Source organism: Sycon ciliatum, chromosome 1, assembly GCF_964019385.1.
Source record: "Sycon ciliatum chromosome 1, ocSycCili1.1, whole genome shotgun sequence".
In the NCBI taxonomy this organism is placed as follows: Eukaryota; Metazoa; Porifera; class Calcarea; order Leucosolenida; family Sycettidae; genus Sycon; species Sycon ciliatum.
Window position 1 is genome coordinate 83,317,642 of NC_088643.1, and position 25,001 is coordinate 83,342,642.

At 46.9% G+C, this 25,001-nt stretch overlaps 2 protein-coding genes across 2 annotated transcripts; both read right to left on the reverse strand.

Annotated features, from left to right (window-relative positions):
* Nucleotides 1-256: 256 nt before the first annotated feature.
* On the reverse strand, nt 257-1,906 carry LOC135807146 (stearoyl-CoA desaturase 5-like). Its single transcript, XM_065321178.1, has one exon. The coding sequence runs from the start codon at nt 1,809-1,811 to the stop codon at nt 849-851; it is 963 nt and encodes a 320-aa protein (XP_065177250.1). The 5' UTR covers nt 1,812-1,906; the 3' UTR covers nt 257-848.
* A 3,110-nt stretch (nt 1,907-5,016) lies between these two features.
* LOC135805914 (tetratricopeptide repeat protein 14-like) lies at nt 5,017-24,615 on the reverse strand. Its single transcript, XM_065320034.1, has 13 exons — nt 24,359-24,615; nt 23,320-23,393; nt 22,582-22,722; nt 21,975-22,059; nt 20,403-20,518; nt 13,610-13,650; nt 12,791-13,009; nt 12,308-12,382; nt 10,516-10,635; nt 9,331-9,453; nt 8,779-8,899; nt 6,529-6,878; nt 5,017-5,231 (listed from the first exon to the last, which is right to left on the reverse strand). Exons 1-13 carry the CDS (start codon nt 24,459-24,461, stop codon nt 5,108-5,110), a joined length of 1,692 nt encoding a protein of 563 aa, XP_065176106.1. The 5' UTR covers nt 24,462-24,615; the 3' UTR covers nt 5,017-5,107.
* Nucleotides 24,616-25,001: the final 386 nt, after the last annotated feature.

Here is a 25,001-nt window from a genome sequence, read left to right on the forward strand (position 1 = left end):
CACACACATGTGTGTGTAATAAGCCGGGCCGCAAGTCACATAATCATCATGCCGTCTGCGTTTGGACCGCAACTTGGCACAAGCATGGCAGAGGGGATACACTCATGTATTCATGTACATGTCAATGTACATGAACAGTGCCGCATCGCTTCACTGAACACAAAATAATGCAATGCACGTATACACTGTTTTTTTTGGACGTCTTTTTATTTTTTCGCCCTCCCTCATTGATTTCATCGAATAAGGTGACATGAAACAGAAAAAATACGGCGTGGCCTCATAAGCAACTGGTGAACTTCAAGATTGCAGTTCATTCAATATGCCAAGTCAGATGCTGCGAATGGCCAAACTGTTGAAACGGTCAAGTAAAAAAAAGGGAATTAATAAATCAATGCACACATGGCAGATTCAAATCCGTGGCTAAGTGGTTGCAATCCAAGGGCCAGGACAATATCTGGTGCTAATAATTTCAATGAGATCAGATACATTGTATTATGCTACGTTCTGTTTGCGACGTGCATTTGGCAGAAAATATAATTATTGAATATGAAATCCTGTTGACGCTGTTTTTAAGAACGACTGGTTTAGAAAGGAGCAATATTCTTGCAGACTCAAATTATTCATATGCTTCCAGCGCACTCCAGCAAAGTAACTCCCTGTTTGTAAGCCAACCGTCACACACACACACACAGAAGCGGTAACAGCCAACTGCAAAAATGGCAGTGTACACGTAAATTGGCAGTGCAAGTGTCTGCAAATCTGTATCAAAGGCAAAAAATGATGCTCCACCTACACTAATTTTGATAATGTCCTACGGTTTTGTATTTTCTCATGTCTCAGTGTTGATCTTACTGTGCCTTCTGCTCGGCAAGACGCAGCTTCTTCTTCTCCCACAGATGTGTAGCGCGCCGACGGCCCGACGCTAAGCCAAACAAACAGCACACGTCAATGAAGAGCTTGGAGGGGTTGTACTCGCCGAAGATGCCATACTCGCTGGTGGAGTAGTCGAACGGATAGGTGTGGTGCCAGTTGTGCCATCCCTCGCCAAGTGCACACACGGCCACCAGGAGGCTCTGTGCCGGGCGGATATTGGGGCTATAAGGCCTGTTGCCGTAAGCGTGGGCCACTGAATTCACCATCCAGGTTGCATGCAAGAGCACAGCATGACGCAGGTATCCATGGGCAAAGAAACCCAGCCAAAAATCTTGATGGACAAAGTAACCAAACAGGCCGGGTAAGAAGTAGGCGAAAATGAAACTCATCCACAGATAGTTACGATGCTGAAACATGATAATTGGGTCTGCCTCAAGATCACTCATGTCAAGTTCTTTGCCCTTCTTCAAGACCAGTGGGTGCTTCTCCCGGATCAGCCAACCCATGTGTGAGAAGAAGAATCCACGGTGGGAGTTGTGTGGATCCGCGTCGGTCTCGCTGAACTTGTGATGAATGCGGTGATCGCGACTCCAATGGTAGACTGAGCCTTGATGGGATGCACAGCTCATGAGCATAAGAACGAGACGGACAGGTGCACTGGCCTTGAAGGAGCGATGAGCCCACAGTCGGTGAGCACCGACTGTGATTCCCAGTCCTGCAATCTGCCATCCGATGACTACTTCCAGAAGAATTCTAAGCGGATGTGAGTGCCTCAGGGTCAAGACAAGCCCAACCAATGCCAGAAAATGAGCCAGCGACAAGAAAAATACCATGTGGTATTTGAGCTTCGGTCTCCAGGCTGCGTCTGTCCCAATCTTGGCAGCTACGCTTGTAGAAACGGCCTCGGCCGGATCTACTTCTTCTCTGTTTTCCGCCATTGGCTTTGCAGAGGTGAAAACGACCAACCTATGACAATCGGGTGGTTGCTTGATTTGACGACGAGCAACCTTCGTCGGACAAAGACACCCGAACAAGCTCTCCTGCTCTCCAGCTCCCGCGTCTACTTCGTCAATTCGGTACGGTAAAAGCGCCCTTCGAAGCTTCACAGTTCATGCTTCAATGCGGTACAGGTTTGTGAATGGTCCGATCATACGTACGTGTGTGGTGATATCATTTACCGTATATGGCATGGCATATGGCGTGATTTCCTTTCAATTCCCCCCAAAATACCAGCATTAATTTTTACGACTTGAACTCAGGAGTTCCCCAGCTAGCAGCTGGACCCGCTTTCTACATATATGTCCAGCAGCTTCTTCAACTTTTTCCGGAATGGCTCCGTGGGGCAGATGAGCGAGTCCTCTACAATTTTGTAGTCTCCGTACAGTATGTACCAGGGAGTAGTATAATACTACTCCCTGGTATGTACTCACTTCACCTGGCCGAACCACAAACGCATTCTCCTTCGGGCCTCATGGCATGTGGGTCGAGAAACTGGATTCTAGATACTACAGTGCAAGTCGAATATGGCCGGATAAGAGAGGTACTAGTAGTCTTTGGCAGGATGTAGCAACTGAATGGACTCAGATCAGGTTGGCCACTCAAACTCAAACATACTGCAAGTCACGCACTCGCGATAAGTCATGCATTTTGTCTCCAAGATCCGGCGTGCGACATATCGAGAGTAGACCGCACTTCAAGTATCGGACACTGTCCGAGACTGATACGAAAACAGAACCTTCCGACTACAACAGACAACCTAACGATTATACTGTATGTACAGTAAAACCTGGTGTAAGCGACCTCTGTGTTTAGCGACCACCTGCGACCGTTTTCCCTTGCACGGACAGTTCTACACAGACACTGTGGGACCTGGTTCTAAAGATCACCTGGCTTTAGCGACCGCTTTTGCTTGCACCGTGGGGTGGTGGCTTAAACCAGTTTTTACTGTATGTGCAACAGTATTGTGGTATTTTAAAAGGTTGAATACAACCCACACAAGGAAATGACTCAGTACTTGTTGGGCATCTGGAAAAGGCACCCAATTGTGGGTGAAAATTATCAGTAATATTTGGCAACACTGCATGTGCTTATGCACCGAGGGCGAAAAGGGCAAACACGGCACGGAAAATGTGTAAATATGTTGACCCCCAAAATATTAGACTCCCCATATGACACCTACAATATAGTGCGCAGAGACGGTGTGTGCGGGCAAGGATGGTTGAGCACTGTGCTAGCAGGACCAGCAGAGGCTGTCAGTACATGACCAGAGCACCGTAAAGGTAGCATTCAAGAACGCGAGACTGCAGCCTATGTAGCACGCCTTGACTCTGGACGAGCAGCTTTTACACGATTCACTGCTCATAACACAGCAATGGCGACAAAGACAGCAACCCGAAACCACAAGTAGTTACGCGTGCGTGTGTGTGTGTGTGTGTAATCCACCGAGCACTCCTCCGTGTCTAGTGACAGCATGCCACATAGTGCCACTGGCAGAATGACCGTATGAGTTAAAGGGGAAGTTAAGGCAAAAATTAAAATTTCACCAGTTGTAGTCTTCGGGGTGCTGAGTCGAATGGTCTTGGTCCGAGGAAGCTGAGACGCTCCCTTCCTACTTGAATCCCAATCGAACTCGCGCACTTCCACCGAAACTGGGTGACTGCGCCCTACTAGATGGGGATTTGTATGCAAAATCTCACTAAAAGCGCCATTTCGTTCTTATAAAAGCACGGATGACCGCGATTGGCCCATATGTTGTAGTCTTTTGGACGCTGAGTCGACTGGTTTTGGTCCGAAAAGGCTGCGATGCAGCGTTCCTCCTTTATTCCCAATCGAACATGGTTGAAGAAGCGGTCACGTGGTCCTGGGTGCCCAAATCACCTGGTCACCACGCCAGCAGGTGACAACTTTCACACCAAGGTTCAACTCGAGTTCAACTCGAGTGACAGGACTGCACCCAAAAAAGGTCAAACAGGCTAGTAAGTTGTACCCTGCAGGCACGGTGACCAGGTGACTGGTGTACGCAGGAGCACGTGACCGCTTCTTCAACCATGTTCGATTGGGAATAAAGGAGGAACGCCGCATCGCAGCCTTTTCGGACCAAAACCAGTCGACTCAGCGTCCAAAAGACTACAACATATGGGCCAATCGCGGTCATCCGTGCTTTTATAAGAACGAAATGGCGCTTTTAGTGACATTTTGCATACAAATCCCCATCTAGTAGGGCGCAGTCACCCAGTTTCGGTGGAAGTGCGCGAGTTCGATTGGGATTCAAGTAGGAAGGGAGCGTCTCAGCTTCCTCGGACCACGACCATTCGACTCAGCACCCCGAAGACTACAACTGGTGAAATTTTAATTTTTGCCTTAACTTCCCCTTTAACCTCCAGCATCACCCATCCAATACGTGCACACTGAACAGACCAGACTGGACGACATCGCACCAACCCATACCCAACTCAGGGCAACACCGGTATGATGCCATTTGTCTCTTTGTGAGCTGCAGGCTGCCAAGAGCGACCATTGACCCGTGATACAACCAGCTTGTAGGAGTAATACTCCTTGCAACGCAGTACATAATTACACCACAACCCTGGGAGGTGTAACCGTAACATCATTCACATCAGGCGCAGGGTCCCACAAAAAAGAAATCTTACAAACAACACCCCTTTTTGTAGTTCGCACGCAGAGCAGTTTGGTTTAGTACAGAACAAGCTACGCGCCTCATACAGGCATGAAATGAAACCCATTACAACGAGTGAGCATGCCCAACTACACAGCCACTTGTAAAGAAAACTGCACGACTCCAGGACGTACGAGTATGGTACACGATTCAGCCTTCAAAGGCATTGACAAACTCACACACTACAAGTATGGTACACGATTCAGCCTTCAAAGGCATTGACATACTCCCACACTACAAGTATGGTACACGATTCAGCCTTCAAAGGCATTGACATACTCGTACTCCCACACTACAAGTATGGTACACGATTCAGCCTTCAAAGGCATTGACATACTCACACACTACAAGTATGGTACACGATTCAGCCTTCAAAGGCATTGACATACTCATACACTACACGTATGGTACACGATTCAGCCTTCAAAGGCATTGACATACTCCCACACAAGAAAGGCCACTAATGCTTGTTTGCATAAATGATTCGTTACCATGACAACTCACTGCTCGCTAAAATCTGAAGACACACAACACTCGTACTTGGTTGACATGGATTGGTCAATGGTGCTTCTTGCCAGATTTGTGCTTGCGTTTCTTCGCTTTATGGTGCTTTGTCTTCAAGGATGTCCGTTGCTTTTTCTCTGCCTTTCGTACATGCCGATGAGAGTCAGATGAACTTCCACTGTCAACAGACAGAAACAGAAAAAAGAGGAAGAAGAAATGAACAAAACTTAGTCTGCCACTAAGTGTACATGGACAACTACAGTCGACTCCTGATGTAACGAACAATATTGGGCAGGAAAATTAGTTCTTGATAGCCGAAGTTTGCTGTACCATAAATGTACTCACATTAAATTGTAGTTATACCAAGAGTATATAAGCCCCCAAGAGCGTGAAACTTCTGATACCATTTCTATGGGGTTTGCCGACGGCAAAAACTCACATCACGTGGTTTAGTGTCCCAGTTGTACGCTTCGAGCTCGTTTTTAACGAGCAGCGGAGTAATAAAAAAAGCACTCCCTAACAGAAATTTACTACGCGTATGCAACTCACCAGCATAATCATGGCAGATATTCGGATTGCGCGCACGCCAACCTTTAGCGTACCCGGGGCAAGTGATGTGAGTATTCTCCGTCGGAGACCCCATATGCAGAGTTGTACACTCTTGGGGGCTTACATACTCTTGGTTATACCATCAGCAAGTCATGACTGGCATATTGTCCATGACTGTATGAGTGCACTTCAGTTACACGCGGCCCATCAAGATTATGGTTTGTTATAAACGAAAAATGGTCGCTACTATGGGTCAATTCGGTATGGACTACGGTTCGCTATATATCATGAAATTTGCTATATGCGAGTTCGTTATAAGTGGAGTCGACTGTTCATCATCAAGGTCACTGTTTTCGATCACTTATGACCAAGATAAATACCTGTGGCATTAATTAAGGCCAACTCATACTTCACTTCGCACACAGGAAAGTCATCGTGCGATCGTCGCGCGATAACTTCCCGTATGCTACATAGTTGAGCTCAAGTCAACTTTTTCGCGACGCGACTCGTTTCCCCGTACGCGAAATGAAGTATGAATCAGGCTTTACGCACACACTCACGCACACGCACGCACATAATATATGAAAGCATGGCAAGGCCAAGGGGAAGGAGCACTGTACAAATGCAGCTAACCGCCCTTGGCCATGCATTTACAATACACCCAACATGTCACAGGATCATGTATGGCAAGATGGCAAATACCCAGATACCCAGATCAGGCTGGACTGAAAAGTCATCTTTTACTTATGCCGCGCCAGAAGCCACAGGCAATACACATGTACAAACGAGTGGCCAGGATCGGATATGCTTTCTTTCGCCACAGGATACACAAACCATTCTGTGGAGATTCACATGGCGTACACGCAAAGCCTATAGTGTTACTTTTCACGCAGCACCTGAGATCAATGACTAAACCAAACACTTACCTATCAGCATCAGATGTTGCGGACGACGTATAGTAGTGCCGTTTCTTCTTCTTCTTTTTCCTGTAGTGCTTATGCTCCCTGCCGAGACGTGCGGCCGAGTCCGAAGCAGCTTTACGTGATCGCTTACGTTTGTGAGAATCAGCGTGGCGCGGTGATGACGACACAGATGCTGACGACCTGGAGTCCTCAGAACTGAAGTCGGAGCGCCCACTACCGGCATCACTCGGGACATGACAGTGTGGCTGACGACCTGGCCATTGGCTCCCATCCGTCGATGTTGCGGCTGCTGTTGATGTCGTCAAGGACGTCCGTCGGTGGGCTGTTGATGGTGTTGACTGCTCGGGTGAGACCTCCACAGAGCAGAAGTTATAATATAATGAGAGGACCAGCAGTGTGCGAGGTAACAAGAAAGGATGTGTACGAGCAGGGCCGTACATTTCATGGAAAATAGGTAATGATTCGGATAAGGAAGAGAAAGAAGAGAGAGGGGCGAGTGAGAAAATTACCATGGCAAGAAGGATCGCATGATACACGGCAGGAAGGATGGTCCACACAGGGAATGGGAATGGAATCAACGGGCAAATGAGATGACAATAGAGCACAGCAAATGCGGTATTAAAGTAATATCACGGGAAAGCCGTAAAAACCAGACAGAGATAGCATCAGTACACCACGGGTAGTGGACAGGGACAAGGGAAGGGAGGTATCATGACACAGTACCGCCGCCAGTTGTCAGTAAAGCAGCCAAGCGGTTGCAGTGTACACATGCATATGAAGCATCCGCACACGGATATCAAGCAAGTGTCCATGCCAGGCACCAGGGCAAATAGTAGCAGCATCATCATCATCACCGGCACCACCAGCAGTAGCAGTGGCGGCGGTGCCAGCAAGCCACAGCAGCAACAGCCCAATGAGTGTGCACAATATGTGTGCGCATAATTGGGCAGGTATGCAGAAATACCGCATGCAAGCGAACGTAAGCGCCGAAATGTACCCATCACAGAACATAGTGAGCAACACAGGTGGTCAGGAGCGCACACACACAATCATACAATGTCAAAATTCAGGTGGACCAAACAAACAGGAGACGAAGCAGCACAACATACAAACATCAGTACACACACACACGTGCGCACACATACACACGTACGCACACATACACACGCACGCACACATATACAAGCACACACATACACACGCGCGCATACACACACACACATGCACACACATACACATGCATACATACACACTCATGTGTATAAAACAACACACCAGTCATAGCATTCATTCCACACGACACACGTGGAACACCGCAGTTGCAAACCAAAAGAATGGGAGTTATACAGTTTTACAGAACAAACATACAGACAGCACAAAAAACCCTCTCCCATGGAATCACATCCATATACACACAATCCACAAATTGAAAAAAGACATCGGAATTTTACAAATATCCCAGACCCCAGCATTATAGGGTATGTATCAAATATCATCAGCGTCCCGTGATCCAACACGACAGATGCCGGTAAAAGTTCAAGTGAAAAGCAAACAGATTTGCATACACGCGCATAGGAACACGCACAAACATGCACACATATCCATACACACAAACGGGCACACGCAACCACTTACCTCGACTTGCACCGTGCATTGTTGGGATGGTGGCACAGATGGACATACAGTGGACGAATGCAAAGAGTAATGGCAGAGAAAGATGAAAAGAAACCAGTCAGGAACTATGACCACCACCATTACAATAAACAATACCACGCCTGGAATCCAACTAAGATGCCACAACAGAATTGTCTTTCTTTATTATTTTCGAGCTGGGAATGTGAACACAGTAAAACAAAGAAAAAAAGAAAAAAACAGCCTCAATTTCACAATTTGTCCTACTAAAATACTTTTACATGCAGGCATCTGATTCCACTGATGACCAAAGCAACTCCACTGGTCGCACACCACAACGTGTCTGCAGCATGGATCAGGGATCGATGACCATTGCGAGAGCCTGGGGAAGGGAATGGCGATGCGGTGAGATGTCAGAGTGCCGAGAGAAAAGCACCCACACCAGTACCCCCGCCCAGCGTAGTCAAAAAATGCACAATATTATCAGCATAGCTGTGTCTTGGCATGCGTCATGAAGCCAGTACACTTTACAGGCTACATTCATCTCATAGAAACTGTGCACACGGGCGTCACAACATGTTCACAAGCTTTCCTTACGCACAGTAGCAAATAACACCTTACCAACGATACATGAGGCTTCAGCTGCTTCTCCAATTCCAGACCAGCGGCATGATTAGGCAGCTTGCGGAGGACATCCAGCACATGATCAAACGCCTGCTGCAGCTTCATGGTACGCTCCAGTCTAACAGCAACCCGGACACGCATCAACACACGCATCAACACATGCATCAACACATACAGTTATATGTGTACTTGAGTATGTATGTAGTACTACGCACACATGTACACCCACACACATACACCCACCCACACACCCACCCAAACAAGCACGCACACACACACACATCCACTTTACACACTGCCAGAAACTGATTATGCAGGTCTCCCCGGGAGAGGGTAGATTCAGGATCCTAGAAAGATGACTGAATGGACTACTAAACTGACCAAAGCCCCCCCCCACACACACACCTTGTGAGGTACAAGGATTAAGATGTGTATACACCATCACAAGGTCACACTGAGACGGTGATCGACACATCTGCTAGTTTCCCTCAAAGGTTAAACAAAATATACCAGATGGAGACACTAGACCAGATGGAGACATGTACTCACTTTCTTGCGAAGGCAACTTTGGTGTCTGCCCAGTACTGCCGTGCATTTTGATGGTCCGGCACACTCTGCACAACCTCGTCAAAATCACGGATGGCCGGTGCAAAGTCTCCGCGATTGGCATGCCTGAATACACACATCAGTTAGACCAAAGCCAATGGCCAAGACGGGCACAAGGGGATCAGTGCTCATTTAATGTCATCAACAACAATCTGAATATTAATACATAGAGGTAGATACCGTTGCTGGGAGAGTGCTCAGTGCACAACTGTTCAGAGCTGTTCATGCAACATGCATGGTTGGAGACAAGTTGGTATCTCTTTTTACAATAATCCAGCAAATACTACGTGCAGGATTGCGGCCATAATTTTGCACTTCAAAAGTTCACAATTCGATCACAAACATATTCTCTCTTTTTTTAGTCTCGTGGGGTTGCCGCGAATAATGGCATGGCTGCCCATGTGTTGTGCAATTTTACAAATGCCGTGTGGTGAATTTCCAGTCCAATTTGGGCGGTGAGGTTTTGTTAAAATTGTGATCCTACATGTAGCCTAGGATTTGCCATTAGTTTTAGTTATCGTTTTCTGGATTGTCTGTGACCGTGAATGATGACGGGAGTGATGGTGGTGGTAGTGACATTGACGTAAATTGTATTCGTGATCAGGATCACAGAGAAGACGATATTGCTCATGTTGCAAATGGAGCGCGGAGGAAGAGGATCTGAAATACCCCCCCCCCCCCCCCCCACACACACACCCTGGTGCCTGTAGTTCGAAACACAAGGAGTGAAAGTGGACGATTCTTATTAATCAAGGTCCGACCACTACTAGATGAGCGGGAGCGGAAGTCAAACGCGGTCTATTTTCACAATCATGAAGTATCAATAGACGAGATGGACCTCTCGTTCAAAGGACGAAGTCAATACACGTCCTGCATCATTCACAAGCCGTCGGGCGACAGGTTCTTGGTGTGTGTTTGCATTGCGTGATGCCTCGAACAGACATCTGGACAGTTTCCAGTTTTCATTTGACAACACCATCCAGCCTAATCTGTTTCATTTACTGTAGTACTTGACTGTGTGGGTTGCGTCGGTGCTGACACTTCTTCAAAATTGGATACGCCTCCAATTTTGACCTCTTTCTCTTTCTTTAAAAGTAGTCAAGTCATTTAGGAAGTACTAGGACTTACAGAGCACCGCGAGCAACTCTAGCATCAGCATTCTTGGGATCGGTCTTCACAGCCGTGTCAAGTCGTTCAAACGCTTCCTTTTGCTGACCCCGCTTCATGAGATCGATGCCTTCCTCCATTCTGATAATAGAACATGCAGATGTTTGGGGAATACATCAATGCACTCACAACAGAGTCCTGGCTGGCGGTGGTTGACAATTCTCGTGCACTTAAAGGGGACGTTAAGGCAAAAAATAAAATTTCACCAGTTGTAGTCTTCGGGGTGCTGAGTCGAATGGTCGTGGTCCGAGGAAGCTGAGACGCTCCCTTCCTACTTGAATCCCAATCGAACTCGCGCACTTCCACCGAAACTGGGTGACTGCGCCCTACTAGATGGGGACTTGTATGCAAAATGTCACTAAAAGCGCCATTTCGTTCTTATAAAAGCACGGATGACCGCGATTGGCCCATATGTTCTTTTGGACGCTGAGTCGATTGGTTTTGGTTCGAAAAGGCTGCGATGCAGCGTTCCTCCTTTATTCCCAATCGAACATGGTTGAACAAGCGGTCACGTGCTCCTGGGTGCCCAAATCACCTGGTCACCACGCCAGCAGGCGACAACTTTCACACCAAGGTTCAACTCGAGTGACAGGACTGCACCCAAAAAAGGTCAAACAGGCTAGTAAGTTGTACCCTGCAGGCACGGTGACCAGGTGACTGGTGTACGCAGGAGCACGTGACCGCTTGTTCAACCATGTTCGATTGGGAATAAAGGAGGAACGCTGCATCGCAGCCTTTTCGGACCAAAACCAATCGACTCAGCGTCCAAAAGACTACAACATATGGGCCAATCGCGGTCAGCCGTGCTTTAACAAGAACGAAATGGCGCTTTTAGTGACATTTTGCATACAAATCCCCATCTAGTAGGGCGCAGTCACCCAGTTTCGGTGGAAGTGCGCGAGTTCGATTGGGATTCAAGTAGGAAGGGAGCGTCTCAGCTTCCTCGGACCACGACCATTCGACTCAGCACCCCGAAGACTACCACTGGTGAAATTTTGATTTTTGCCTTAACTACTTCCCCTTTAAGGCTAGCTTCAAGGTATCTTTATCAAAGCAGCAGCATTGCTATGTTTCACTAGGCCTAAACCCCCATGAACCGGACACGGGCACAGGCATAGATATGTACATGCAATGATCAATTCCGGCGCTTTTTATCGGTTGTCTAAAGATTGCTTTGGCATGAAAAACAACATAATTTAACTGGACCTCTTCTCTTCATATACATGTACACAAGCCCACACGCACTCACACCACTTGACTACGTATACAGTATGTACAGGTAATAATCAATATCAATGGGTGCATAGCTTTTGCATTTTTCTGCAACGCCGTCTCCTTGTCTTCAGAAATTTCTTGACGCCATCAGGCTTGTCCTTGCTCTACAATTCTGCTCATGTACTTCAAAATACTTGTACTCGCAAGAAACGAAGTTTTGAATTCAGCCAGGTTTCAGGATTATGTAAGGTTTCGTGGTTCAAGCTGATGGACCCCAAACTGGGGGGGGGGGGGGGGGGGAGACTTTGTTCTGCACGAATGCAGTCGTGTGCTGCACCATGGGAGTTCTTGAGAAGTGCAGAGAAGACTGACTACCTCCAATAACCGAAACATGATGCATTAGGTATGTCTCAGGTTTTCAAACATGAGGGTCACACGTATATCTTGTTTTTCTGTTCGTCACATAAAATAATACGTTTCGTCTTCCGAGAGTTTGCTGCACGTCAAATATTTAGCCAAGATGAAGAAAGGTACTCACATTTCACGTGACAGCTCACGCACATGCCGTGCACGCAACCCAAGGTACTTCTCCGTTTCATCTAGCCGAGCCAACCTTAGACGTCAACAACAACAACAACAACAACAACAACAACAACAACAACAACAACAACAACAACAACAACAACAACAACAACAACAACAACAACAACAACAACAACAACACCAGCAACAACAACAGCAGCAGCAGCAGCAGCAGCAGAGTTACCATGGTTACATACAGATCATGACGTGAAGAACACTGAACTCACTTGAACACTGCTCAGGTCAACTACGTTGTACAGTTGTACTACATGTACCTCCCAAAAGAACTCATGGGTGCCTGTAAGCATTTTTCCAAGCTACACCCTGGGGACTAGTATTCCAAACTCAGCTGCTCAGAATACAAACGTTTAATACCCACAAAACTCTGATGCAACGAAAATAGAGGTAGAAATTCCCCTACCCACCCCAACAAGCTCACTTGGTTCCATACTCGAGAAGAGTACAAGGCTTGGAAGTATTGATGGCCAGCTCTTGCGTGAGACTGCTGACACAGGCCGGGTTGCGGAAGGCCGCCTGGCTGCAGATGCGATCGATGAAGCGTGTTCCGCAGTCTCCATCTGTTTTGACTGATGGCGCTGCTCCATAGTGCACCACTTTATCACTACCAGTGTACTGCTGACATAAAGCTTTGTCCACTCTGTAACAAGGAGCAACAACCAAACACACAACAGTGAGAGCGGACATGTTGACTTACTTGTCAACGAAACTAACTAACTTCTTGATCCGATCATCGGTTCCGATTATTTGAAAAATGCTGCCAAGGTCTTGTCCAGGGAATATTACAATACCAATGCTGTCATGTGAGAATCCGAGGCAACCCAGGCACGGCGACTATGTCAACTCCCGGTACAGTTGACTCCTGATATAACGAACACCATCGTGTAGGAGAATTAGCGTTCTTTAACTTCTTTATAGCCGAAGCTCTTTAATATAACAGAAAAGCACTCACACATACAAACAACACGGCATGACTGGCATGTGGCCCATGACTGCATGTTGCACTTGGTTTTCATGAGGCCCTACAAGATAGTGTTCATTATAAACGAAAACTGTTCACTACAAAGGGTCAACTTTGTACGGGTTCAAGTTCAACAAGGGACATGAAAAATGGTTTGCTATATCAAGAAATTCGCAACATGAGAGTTCGTTATAAGTGGAGTCGACTGTATTGTACAACTTGTACTCCTGGGTTAATATTTAATACCACACTGCATAGACAAGAAGACATGCTACTGACCTGACCAAAGTGGACTCTCCTTCATCATGGCCGAGCAAACCCTGAGATGGACGAACATCAAACAAATGGAAAAGAACCGGTGCTGCCTTCAAGTCATCACAGAATGGCAATACACGTATGTCTTTCCGAGACATCTACTGAAGTATAGTACAGGGAGTTGAACGTTCGTTTTCGTCCTACTACTACTAGTAGTCACTCACAAACCCACTAGTAGTCACTCACAAACCCTTGCTGACTAGTAGAATGCACTCAGCGCCATGCTACGGTTCATCTTAGAAAGCAGTACACCCATACTGTCTTCATTTCATCCCTTGCAGAAAAGTTCAATACTGCATGTCAAAAATGAAGCGTATTTGCAATGGGTCAGGGATAGTGGCCGGGAATACAGGAATACCCATACAGAATCTTGATACGATGCTTCAATTTATAAAAGGAGGCAATCACGGTGTTCAATTGAGCGATCTCTCTACCAAACAACTGTAGAGCATGCAGATTCTTCAACCTTGTACCTGTTGCATTGTAGTCTAGTGCCTGTGTCACTGTAGCTTGGTGTGTTAAAACCTGTACAGTCATAAGACTAGTATCCTTTGCATGTGAAGTTCGAACCTACCTTTTTCAGAAGCTTTCCTTTTTTTCTTTACTTTCTTCCAATACATGTCTTCTGATTGGCCGAATCTGTGCCATCTCTCTATCTCCTCATTGGTCTAAACCGTTGCTCGTTGTTATGTGAAACCTGGACTCTCTTAGTCTTGGCACATATAAAAAGCTCTGTCTCTGAAGAAAGATCATCCTTCATTTCTTCAACCACTTCTCCTTGCTCTGGTGAGACTTGTTGGTTGTTGTGTGCCCAACCACTTGGGCCACGCTACAACTGGTGGCAGCGGTGGATGTTTCGGGTTTTTTTTTTCATGCTATGTTTTTGTTGTTGTGACAATGTGAAGTGATTCCTGGTTCGGAATGGCCCAAGCACAGCCTAACCAGCAAGTACCGCCGGCCCAGCCGCCCCGTCCTGCCCAGCCAGCCCAGCCAGCTCAGCCAGCCCAGCCAGTTCAGCCAGCCCAGCCAGCCCAGCCAGTTCAGCCCGCCCAGCCAGTGCAGCCAGCCCAGCCAGTTCAGCCCGCCCAGCCAGTTCAGCCCGCCCAGCCAGTTCAGCCCGCCCAGCCAGCTCCCGTTCGACCCATCTGGCCATGGGCAACTCCGGAACGTTTTGATGGTGGAGCAGCCTCGGACTGGACTACTTGGCGTGACCACTTCACTCAAGTTTACCTGGTTAATCAGTGGACGCCGCAGGACCAGGCACAGTACATCCCGTTGTACTTGATAGATAATGCGCAGTGCTACTACCAGTCGCTTCCTGTCGCGACACGCCAGGATGTTCAGCAATTACTGGTAGCTCTGGAGGGTCGGTTTGCTCCACCCGTCAGGACCGACCTCCACAGAGCGGAATTGAAGGCCAGACGACAGCGAGGTGAGGAGGCGTTGTCTGATTACTGCGAGGTGATTCGCCGATTGTCTCGCAGAGCGTACCCTACCTTGCCAAACCTCGTGCAGGACCAGCTGGCATGTGACCAATTCATTGAAGGTCTGGACAGCAGAGAGTTGCGCATGGAGGTACGTCGCCAAGACCCCCGAACTCTTGACCAGGCACTGCAGCAAGGACTTCGAGCACTTGCCATACTCCAAGCGGACGCTACTACTAGTGCGTCTCAGCCAGTGGCCGCGGCTGTCTGTGCTGCCAGGGAAGATCGTTTGGATGCCTTATTAGTAAGGATGGAACGATTGGAAACCGCTCTGTCATCTTTGCAGCGACCGCTGCAGCAACCCCAGCAGCAACCCCAACAACAGCGCCGCTGTTACCATTGTGGGAGTGCCGAACATCTGATTGCGTACTGCCCAACTGCACCTCCATCCCGGGGACAACGTCAGCGCCCTTCGGGAAACGGCCGGGAGTTGGCATAGAGGGTCCAGAGTCAGCTCCAAACCACCATGGCCCGGAAGTGCTGCCCGCCGCGCCTTCCGATGTAGTATGCCATTCCGTTGCTGTTGACAGTTGCCAGTATGTTATCGGCAAAGTAAGTTCAATATGCATAACTGATGTCCACATGTTAGTTGATTCTGGAAGTTCGATTTCGTTTGTCAGCTCAGCATTCTATCAACAACATAAGCATATAAAATTAAACAAAATTTCTACATCAGTCCGAAGTGTTGATGGCAGTGGCGTGACTGTGGAAGGAGCGGTGGATGTGCACCTAGAGTTTGGCAGCCTCCAACTTCAGCACACTATGGTAGTTGCAAACATTGAGCCTGACGTACTATTAGGCATAGACTTCCTCCGTAGGCACGGTTGTATTATGGATCTGGGACAAGGCTGTCTGCGCTTGAGCAATCAGACCCTTCCATTAACACAGGGAGTTGGGCCCAAGCACCTTTCATGTCAGAGAGTGGAAACCGACCCCATTCCAGTGCAATTGGCTGAATCTGTTGTTCTACAGGGCTATTCTCAGTTGATAACGCAAGGTAGATTACGTGACACTGAGTTTATGTCTCCATCGTGCGGAATGGTAGAGCCAACAGATTCGTTCGTAGATAAATTTTGTGTCAGTGCAGCTAGAGTGGTCACGACCGTGAGTGAGAACAGTACTGTTCCTGTCAGGTTGCAGAACCTGCTACCACGGCCTGTCACTATAAACAAGGGTACAGTTGTTGGCATGTTCGAATCTTGCTTTGTTGAGAAAGCCGCAGAAGCCGCGGATGAGCGTGATTGTACTGCTGAAAGCTGTAATGCTGCTGATATGTGTTCTGACCCTGTTGAGTTGTTTGACCTTAGTCATCTCGATACAGAAGAGGCAGCAGCCGTCAGGTCTCTTCTCTCGGAGTTCAGCGACATAATTTCAACGGAAGCAATGGATCTTGGCTCTACCGGTGTTGCCAAACACGACATCGAGACCACTAGCAGCCAGCCTATTCGCCAAGCCCCTAGACGATTGCCGCTTCACCATGCCAATGAGGTTCGTGAACATGTTGAGCAGCTTTTAGCTGAGGGTTTAGTCGATCCTTCCAACAGTCCTTGGGCAGCCCCTATTGTTGTTGTTCGGAAGCCTGATGGAGCTATTAGACTATGTGTCGATTATCGCAAACTCAATGCTGTAACTGTCAGAGACGCATTCCCCATTCCGCGGATTGATGATGCGATAGACAACATGGGTGACGCACAGTATTTCACAACCCTAGATCTTGCATCCGGTTACTGGCAGGTAGAGCTAACTAATGCAGCAAGGGCGAAATCAGCATTTGTCACTCCATTTGGATTGTTTGAATGGAAAGTCATGCCATTTGGGTTGTGCAATGCCCCAGCAACTTTCCAGCGCCTGATGACCATGGTTCTGGGTGATCTTGTGCCAAGCGTATGTTCAGCGTACATAGATGACACCATAACTTTCTCGAAAACATTTCAAGAACATCTGGTTAGACTGCGCCTAGTGTTTGAAAAATTCCGGGCAGCAGGTTTGAAGGTCAAGCCTCGTAAGTGCCAGATTCTGAGCAAGTCGGTTACGTATCTTGGGCATGTGTTCAAGGGAGGTGGTGTGAGCCCTGATCCCAAGAATTGCAGTTCGGTCACCAGTCTCAAACCACTTAGCTCTGCAACCGAGGTTCGTCGATTTGTAGGTTTTGCTTCCTACTACAGGCGGTTCATCAAGGACTTCGCGACAATTGCAGCACCGCTACACAAGCTAATGCAGAAACAGGCAAGCTTTTCGTGGACGGATGAGTGTCAGCAAGCGTTCGATATCCTGAAGCAGAAGCTCACGTCATCTCCTGTCCTGACGTACCCGGATCCATCCCGCAAGTTTATCCTGGACACGGATGCTTCTGACACTGGTATTGGTGCAACTCTATCGCAGGTTGACGATCAGGGCAGAGAGCAGGTAATTGCGTATGCTAGTAGTTCACTTAGTAAGAGCCAACGTCGCTACGGCACAACTCGGCGTGAGATGTATGCAGTGGTCTTCTTTGTGCAATACTTCAAACATTATTTGCTGGGTGCAAACTTTACCTTGCGAACCGATCACAAAGCCCTTCTCTGGTTGAAGTCTTTCAAGGATTAGGAAGGTATCCTGGCGAGATGGTTGGAGAAACTAGAAGCGTTCGATTTCACAACTGTCCACCGTAGAGGTACTCAGCATGCCAACGCAGATGCATTGTCACGGTTCCATAGCCAACCTGCGGACAATTCGGAGCATCCTGCATCGACCACTGCCGAGCCTTCAGTAATGGATCCAAATATTACTGTTGTCTGTCCTTCCCAGTCTTCCATTCCTGTCCCTACAGCCGTGCCATCAGTCTCTCCGGATACAGCAGCTGGTGATGCATTGACGCAGGATTCTGGACATCAAGCATACGTGGGTAATGTTGACGTTGAATCACAACCTGCAGAACATGCGAATGATGATAGCAATTTACTTGGAAGCAATTGGGCAGATTTTTTTAGTGCAGAAGATATTCGCAGAGCTTAAGCGGAAGACAGTGACATTGACTGCATGATTGGTTGGCAACAAGCATTGTTAGACAGGCCTAAACGCAGTGATAGTGCTATGAAAGGAGCATCATTAACCTTGATACGTCTGTGGAGTCAGTGGAAACGGCTGGTTCTGCAAGATGGCTTATTGTATCGTACGTACACTTCAGTAGATGGTAGCAACTCATTTCTGCAACTTGTTGTACCTGTCAGTTTGCGACAGAGAATTATGACTGGGATGCACAATGAGTGTAGTGGTGGCCACCTCGCTACTGAACGTACTCTAGAGAAGGTGAAAGCTAGATTCTATTGGCCTTTTATGTCGTCTGACATTGAGCTGCATTGCAAGGCGTGTGCGCTTTGTTCAGCTAGGCGTACCCCAGCACCAACCGCTCGCGCTCCGATGAAGGTGGACCAACCATCCTTTCCACTGCAACGTGTCGCGATGGACATCATGGGACCACTGCCCAGAACAAATCGAGGTAACCTCTACATTGTTGTGATTACTGATTATTTCACGAAGTGGGTAGAAGCGTTTGCCATCCCGGATATGACTGCTAGGACAATAGCTTCGGCACTGATTGATGGTTTCATTTGTCGCTACGGTGTGCCACTGTCTATCCACACTGATCAAGGTGCGCAATTTGAGTCAAATTTGTTCAAATCCATCTGTGAACTGTTAGATATGAAGAAGACACGCACGACTCCATATCATCCTTCTAGTGATGGTTTAGTTGAACGGATGAATCGTACACTTGAGAACATGCTGAGTGCCAGAGTCAATGCCAATCACAATGACTGGGACCTGCATATTCAACGCTGTTTACTGGCGTATCGTAGTAGCGTACATAGTTCAACCAAGGAAACCCCAGCTAGATTGATGTTCGGCAGAGAGCTTAAGTTGCCAGTGGATATTATGTTTAACGACTCCAGAGAACATGTCAAATCTGTACCTGACTATATGATTGGTCTCGAGATCTCCTTGCAGCAGGCATTTTCTCACGCTCGATCAGCTGGCGCTAAAGCACAGAAACGTCAGAAGGACTACTATGATGCAAAGACGACCAAGCCACGGTTTGCGATCAATGACAAGGTGCGCTTACACAACCCAGCTGTGAAAGCAGGCAACACAAAGAAGTTCCTCAAGCCATGGACCGGGCCGTATCGAGTTGTCGAGGTGATCGATGACGTGGTGTACAGGATTGAGCACTGTGATACGGGGAAACTCCAGGTGGTGCACATCAACCGGCTCAAGTCAACGACTCGAGTACCGGAGGAGCAGCACGCTCCAGTGCCAGCACACCTACCTCAACCGGCGCTAATTGATTACGTGCAAGACGCAGTTCCGGCTATTCCAGTTCCGCCTGTTCCGGTTCCGGCAGTTCCGGTTATTCCAGTTCCGGCAGTTCCAGCTGTTCCAGTTCCGGCTGTTCCAGTCCCGGCTGTTCCGGCAGCTCCCGTTGTGCCGGCCGTTCCGATCATGCCACAGGCAGGTGGGTATAACTTACGCAATCGGGCAAATCTCCAGAGGCCGGTGCGATACCGTCAATGAGAGCCAAGAACAATTGATATGTACAATTTTCTTGTGAAGATTTGAGAGATTGAGATTTGAGTTTTTTTTAGATATAGTGTTGGGTTGGCATTTAACACACAGTTTATATAGCTTCTTCCTTGGGTTCTTTCGTTTCATTTTTATTTTTACAATATTCACATTATCACGAGGACGTGATTCAATCTGGGAGGGGGCCATGTAGAGCATGCAGATTCTTCAACCTTGTACCTGTTGCATTGTAGTCTAGTGCCTGTGTCACTGTAGCTTGGTGTGTTAAAACCTGTACAGTCATAAGACTAGTATCCTTTGCATGTGAAGTTCGAACCTACCTTTTTCAGAAGCTTTCCTTTTTTTCTTTACTTTCTTCCAATACATGTCTTCTGATTGGCCGAATCTGTGCCATCTCTCTATCTCCTCATTGGTCTAAACCGTTGCTCGTTGTTATGTGAAACCTGAACTCTCTTAGTCTTGGCACATATAAAAAGCTCTGTCTCTGAAGAAAGATCATCCTTCATTTCTTCAACCACTTCTCCTTGCTCTGGTGAGACTTGTTGGTTGTTGTGTGCCCAACCACTTGGGCCACGCTACACAACCGCAACTTCGAAAGAAAGGCTCAGGGAAGACACCCAATGTTTACCCCGAGCGTTTCTATATAGTGATACATAACAGTGCATTCTGTAACCACTTCCCGCTGGGGATTCCATTGCACACACATCTACACCTACCAGCTCTATGGAGTCACGGTGCTTGTCGCTCAGACGATGAGCTCGCAGGGAAACGGTCCAGGCTGTTTCACGCTCACCATCTTCGCCATCTGACCGCTGGCAATGAATGGCAACAGCTATGCATCAACAAGCAAGGAGTAAACACACATTGCGCACATTGACAAGATGATGTTGAAATTCATGCCACTCGCAATAAATCGGCCACCAACAAGAAGCTCTAGAGGAGCAGAACAGCTTTCTGGAGGATCCCCAGACACATGACCCTCAGTGGATCTACCCTTACTACAGCGAGGTGCCATAAAGTCACTGGGTTGGCCAAAGCGGGCAAAGTGGCATAGAGTAAGCTGAACAAATGATAATATTATTATACTGTATAGCAGGAAATTTTCGGACAAAGCCGAATTTCGACCTTTCCTACGGATTATATTTTCGTACAGTGCTGCATGCTAAATGCACGTGTTCGCATGCGGTACGCATGTATAGTGCACATAACTTCACAGGAACAAATTTTAGTACGGAATTAATTTTAGTACAAAAGAGGCCGTGTACGAAATCGTCCGAAAATTTCCTGCTATACAGTACATGCACAGGGTATGGTCAGGAGCGATGCCCCAACAGCCATATAGGGCTTGAAAGTGCTACGTCACAGCATAGCAACAATTTCAAAAATTCAAAAACTGGATCCACTTGGATCCAGTTTTTGTATGGATCCAAGCACATTTCAAGCCGTCTTACTCACAGCAAGGTGATGTAACCAGTGAAACTGACTGATTTGGCTACTGGGGGCGGGGTTACAACTGGTGGCGAAGTAAAAGTCACCCCTGCATACGACATGAGTGAGTTGCTATGCACCCACATACTGAGGCAATAGCAAAGTCACACCTTAGTGGATCCAAAATAGAAATCTGATGTCAACTTACTACTCCCTGGCCGTTTTTGACGTCATCACTTTCAAGCCCTATTGTCATATCACTACAGGCAGTGTACTGTGCAACTTCAGTAGAATGTACGGTCTCGTGCAGGGTTTACATACATGCACACTACGTACAATCATACCTCGCTTAACCGCACACATCCGTTTTCCACAAAAATATCCGGATAGGCGAGGGAACCGGATAATCGAACACACGTACTGTATGTATGCATGACATATGCTCTAAATCGGTAACCAACGATTTTCTTCCGGATGGTGGGGGATCCGGATAAAAGAGGACCGGACAAGCGAGGTCTGACTATACTTCACACCCGATGCAAAGATAAGCGTGTGCTGTATCCAAGGTCTACTGAAGTCTCACTGCTATCGAAATTGTATGAGATATTTGAGATGGTTACCGGTACAATTCACAAACGACCGTCAGAAAGAAAGAAAGAAAGAAAGAGGAATATTGGCAGGCTCAGAGGCTGGAGCATCGCTGGCCTGAAGCGAAGGTCCCTGGTTCGAGTCCTGGTGGTGACAGTCAATTTTTTTCTTCAGACTTTTTTCGTTTGCATCTTTCCCTCAAACGAATGAAAATACTGGCAGGCTGAGCAGATCACAGGAACGCCATATAGCCTGGACGCTACGTTACCAACCTCGAAGAACATCACCGGCTGCAAAGCCTTCTGTCAAGTCTTCCTTGTCATCATCTCGAGGCAATTCCGTGATTGGACATGTGACCTGTACACAAACCCATCACAAATGATGACAACAGAAATATATTCAAAACAAAGCATGATTCAGTGCTGCCATCTTGTGCCTGTCCTGGCTGAACTTCACGAAAGTTTGCAGCTCATAAATCGGAGGTTTTCCACGTTAAAACTAAAGCAGCTGTAACGAAAACAGTGGACTAACAGCTTCCATGCCATCCGCTTTTACTGAAAACGACTACTTGAAGTACATGTATTGCATTAGATCGTGCTACACTGCTACTGAACTGGATGGAGTACAGTAACATCTTCCTCCAGTGCACATTCTCTGAGGGTATATTCCCTCGATTTTGACCAGTGGCGGGTGACGGATGATGGCATGTGTATTACTGTGCAATCAAGACAGTGAGGTTTTTTGGCCCTGTTTCAATACTACTGTAATATCTTCACCTAAAATGGCGGATCAGCCTATTGCCCCACTAGGCAAATCTCAAATTCAGATACAGCAGCAGCACCACCACCATCAGCAGTAGCAGTGTTCTCTCTCACTAACCTGCCACGGGATGGATGTATAAACCGGCAGGATCAGGTTAGAGCCAATGAGACAATGCACCTCGACACAGCGTAGATCAAGTCCAGAATAGTCCAGAACATCAAGGACCTCACAGACAAATACATCGCCTATGCGTACATTCTGCAGAACAACAAGACGCAAAACAATCCACGAAATGTGAGGACACTTACTACTAGGGCTCAAACGGTCACGGTTTTACCCCTAACGGTTAACTGCTAAGCTAACGGTCGGTTTAACGGTTATAACCTATAAGCCACGGCAATCCTGCGGACTCTTTTTTAACCGTATATTTGACTATTACTGAGGCTCATTCACAAAATGTACCCTATTCAGTACAACGCACACATGTACATTCTCTTGCATGCTCATTCATACATACTCTCACACCAAGAGACCAGATATGACCGAGTTGACAGCCCAGAAATTGTGTACGCGTGCGACAGCCTGCGAAAGTGTATACTTTGCAGCGACCTGATAGTTACTGCGTAACCGTTATCTTTATCGGTTAACCGTTAATTCTTCGTAACCGGTCTGCAACCGGTTAATCGGACTAACCGTTTGAGCCCTACTTACTACTACCACCATAGTGATGAGAAAACATCACAGATTACAGCAGCGAACAGAGCATACTAGTGCAATACCCAAAAATGCAAAAGCACAGCTGTGAGAGAGGGTCAAGAAAGTCAAATCAAAGAGAGTCGCATGAACACATCCCACCTGCAGTAAGCGCTGCTCTCTTTGTTCATAATTCAGCGATACATACTCTTCCAGGTTGCCTGTCTCTGCAAAACCTATGGAAACACAGGCAAACAATGCTAAGCAACAAATACCGTATTTTTCCGGGGTGTTAGCCGCACCTTCGAACGCATAAAAACACTCAAAAATCGTCCCTGCTGCTTAGACTCTGAATGCTGGATATGTATCTATCAGCGCTATACAGCGCTCCATGCATAATACATGTATATGTATGGTGTCATTCGGCTACTATTTACCAGTGGACTGCAAGCCATAACTGCACTAGCACGAATCCTCTACATGTTGTCAGATCAGATTGCAGACTAGGAAACTTTCGTTAGAACTTCACAGCCTTCAGTCATGCTTTGAAACTTTTTTTTATAAAACTATTGGTAATATCTTGTATGTACCGATAGGCTGCCAAAAAGTTCAAAGTCTGACGTGCGGCTTATACCTCTGTCAACAAAAACACGGATGTAGGACCCGAAAGGGGGGGGGGGGGGGCTTAGACATTGCTGCGGCTAACACACCGGAAAATGAGGTAGCTCGTAGCAGTCCTTAGTCTTAACCATGAATACATTGGCTCGCCACCCAAGCCCAAAATAATTATCTCTTCATACACTGTACAGCACTTCGGATTGGATAACAAATGTCTGTGTATTGTTGACTTCTTCTTTCCAGCTTGTCGTCCAAAGTGCCGTACAGTGTATGATGATCCATGGTTCAGTGTTGTTCCGTGTGCTAACAATTATCTTTTCATACATCAACTCTGCATATGGATACGTCGCACAGTGCATCACCACTACAATAACCCGCTGATTAACTCAGGATTTTGAGAATTATATACATGTACATGAGCGCGTGTGTATCTACTATCTACTCGAAGTATTATTTTCATTGCCATCAGGTATGGCCTCATTTATCTGATGAGTCCACAAAGGGAGAAACAGTTCTATCCCCAGATTCAGTAGCTATCACAAGTATGATCACTAGCCAATTAAATCATGTACATAACACTTACTATTATCACACCTAACAATAGTGCATGACGGCTCTGAAATTGGGAAAAACTTTCGCCTTCGAGCCACGAAAGTGGTTAATTCTTGCTCAAAGTTGTCACCCATGGCTTGTAGATGCTGCCATGGCAAGGACTAACTTTGAATCTCACGAGGAGTGGTATGGCACATCCAAACTACACAATGTGGAAAGGGGAAGGAGTACCACCAAAAGGAAGGGACTCGAACACAGGACACAGGATATACATGTATAAAATATACAGGATAAATTCAAAAAAGCAATCATATCATGTCAAGCATGTTTTACGTTTTGTTCATTGCATTCGTCTGATTCCATTTTCGATTCGACTTCTCTGTGCATGCACTGACCACATGACGTACTTCGGAAACACGATCAGATCATGCATATGAGTCATCACCATGAAGACCGATGCAGCAGTGCAACTAATAGTGTGCATGTGGTAGTTTATGAACATTTTTGAAAATCGAATCAGGAAGTCAGTATTTGCGTTACAGTAGGAGAAGACGAAACATAAGTTATAATTATCTGTATGTTTTATAACAACAGCTCATTCCTTGTAAATCACCAGCCAATATTATGGTAGAATGTGCGTGTGTTTCGAGTTCCATTACGGTCATTTGAAGAGC

Bases quoted from the DNA above. Each gene is read 5' to 3' on its own strand.
- LOC135807146 (XM_065321178.1), bottom strand. From the start codon at position 1,811: ATGGCGGAAAACAGAGAAGAAGTAGATCCGGCCGAGGCCGTTTCTACA.
- LOC135805914 (XM_065320034.1), bottom strand. From the start codon at position 24,461: ATGGGTGACAACTTTGAGCAAGAATTAACCACTTTCGTGGCTCGAAGG. The intron at 22,723-23,319 runs GTGGGATGTGTT...GTTGTTCTGCAG, and splicing joins GAGAGCAGCGCTTACTGCAG to AATGTACGCATAGGCGATGT. The intron at 8,900-9,330 runs GTGAGTACATGT...GGTTGCTGTTAG, and splicing joins AAAGTTGCCTTCGCAAGAAA to ACTGGAGCGTACCATGAAGC.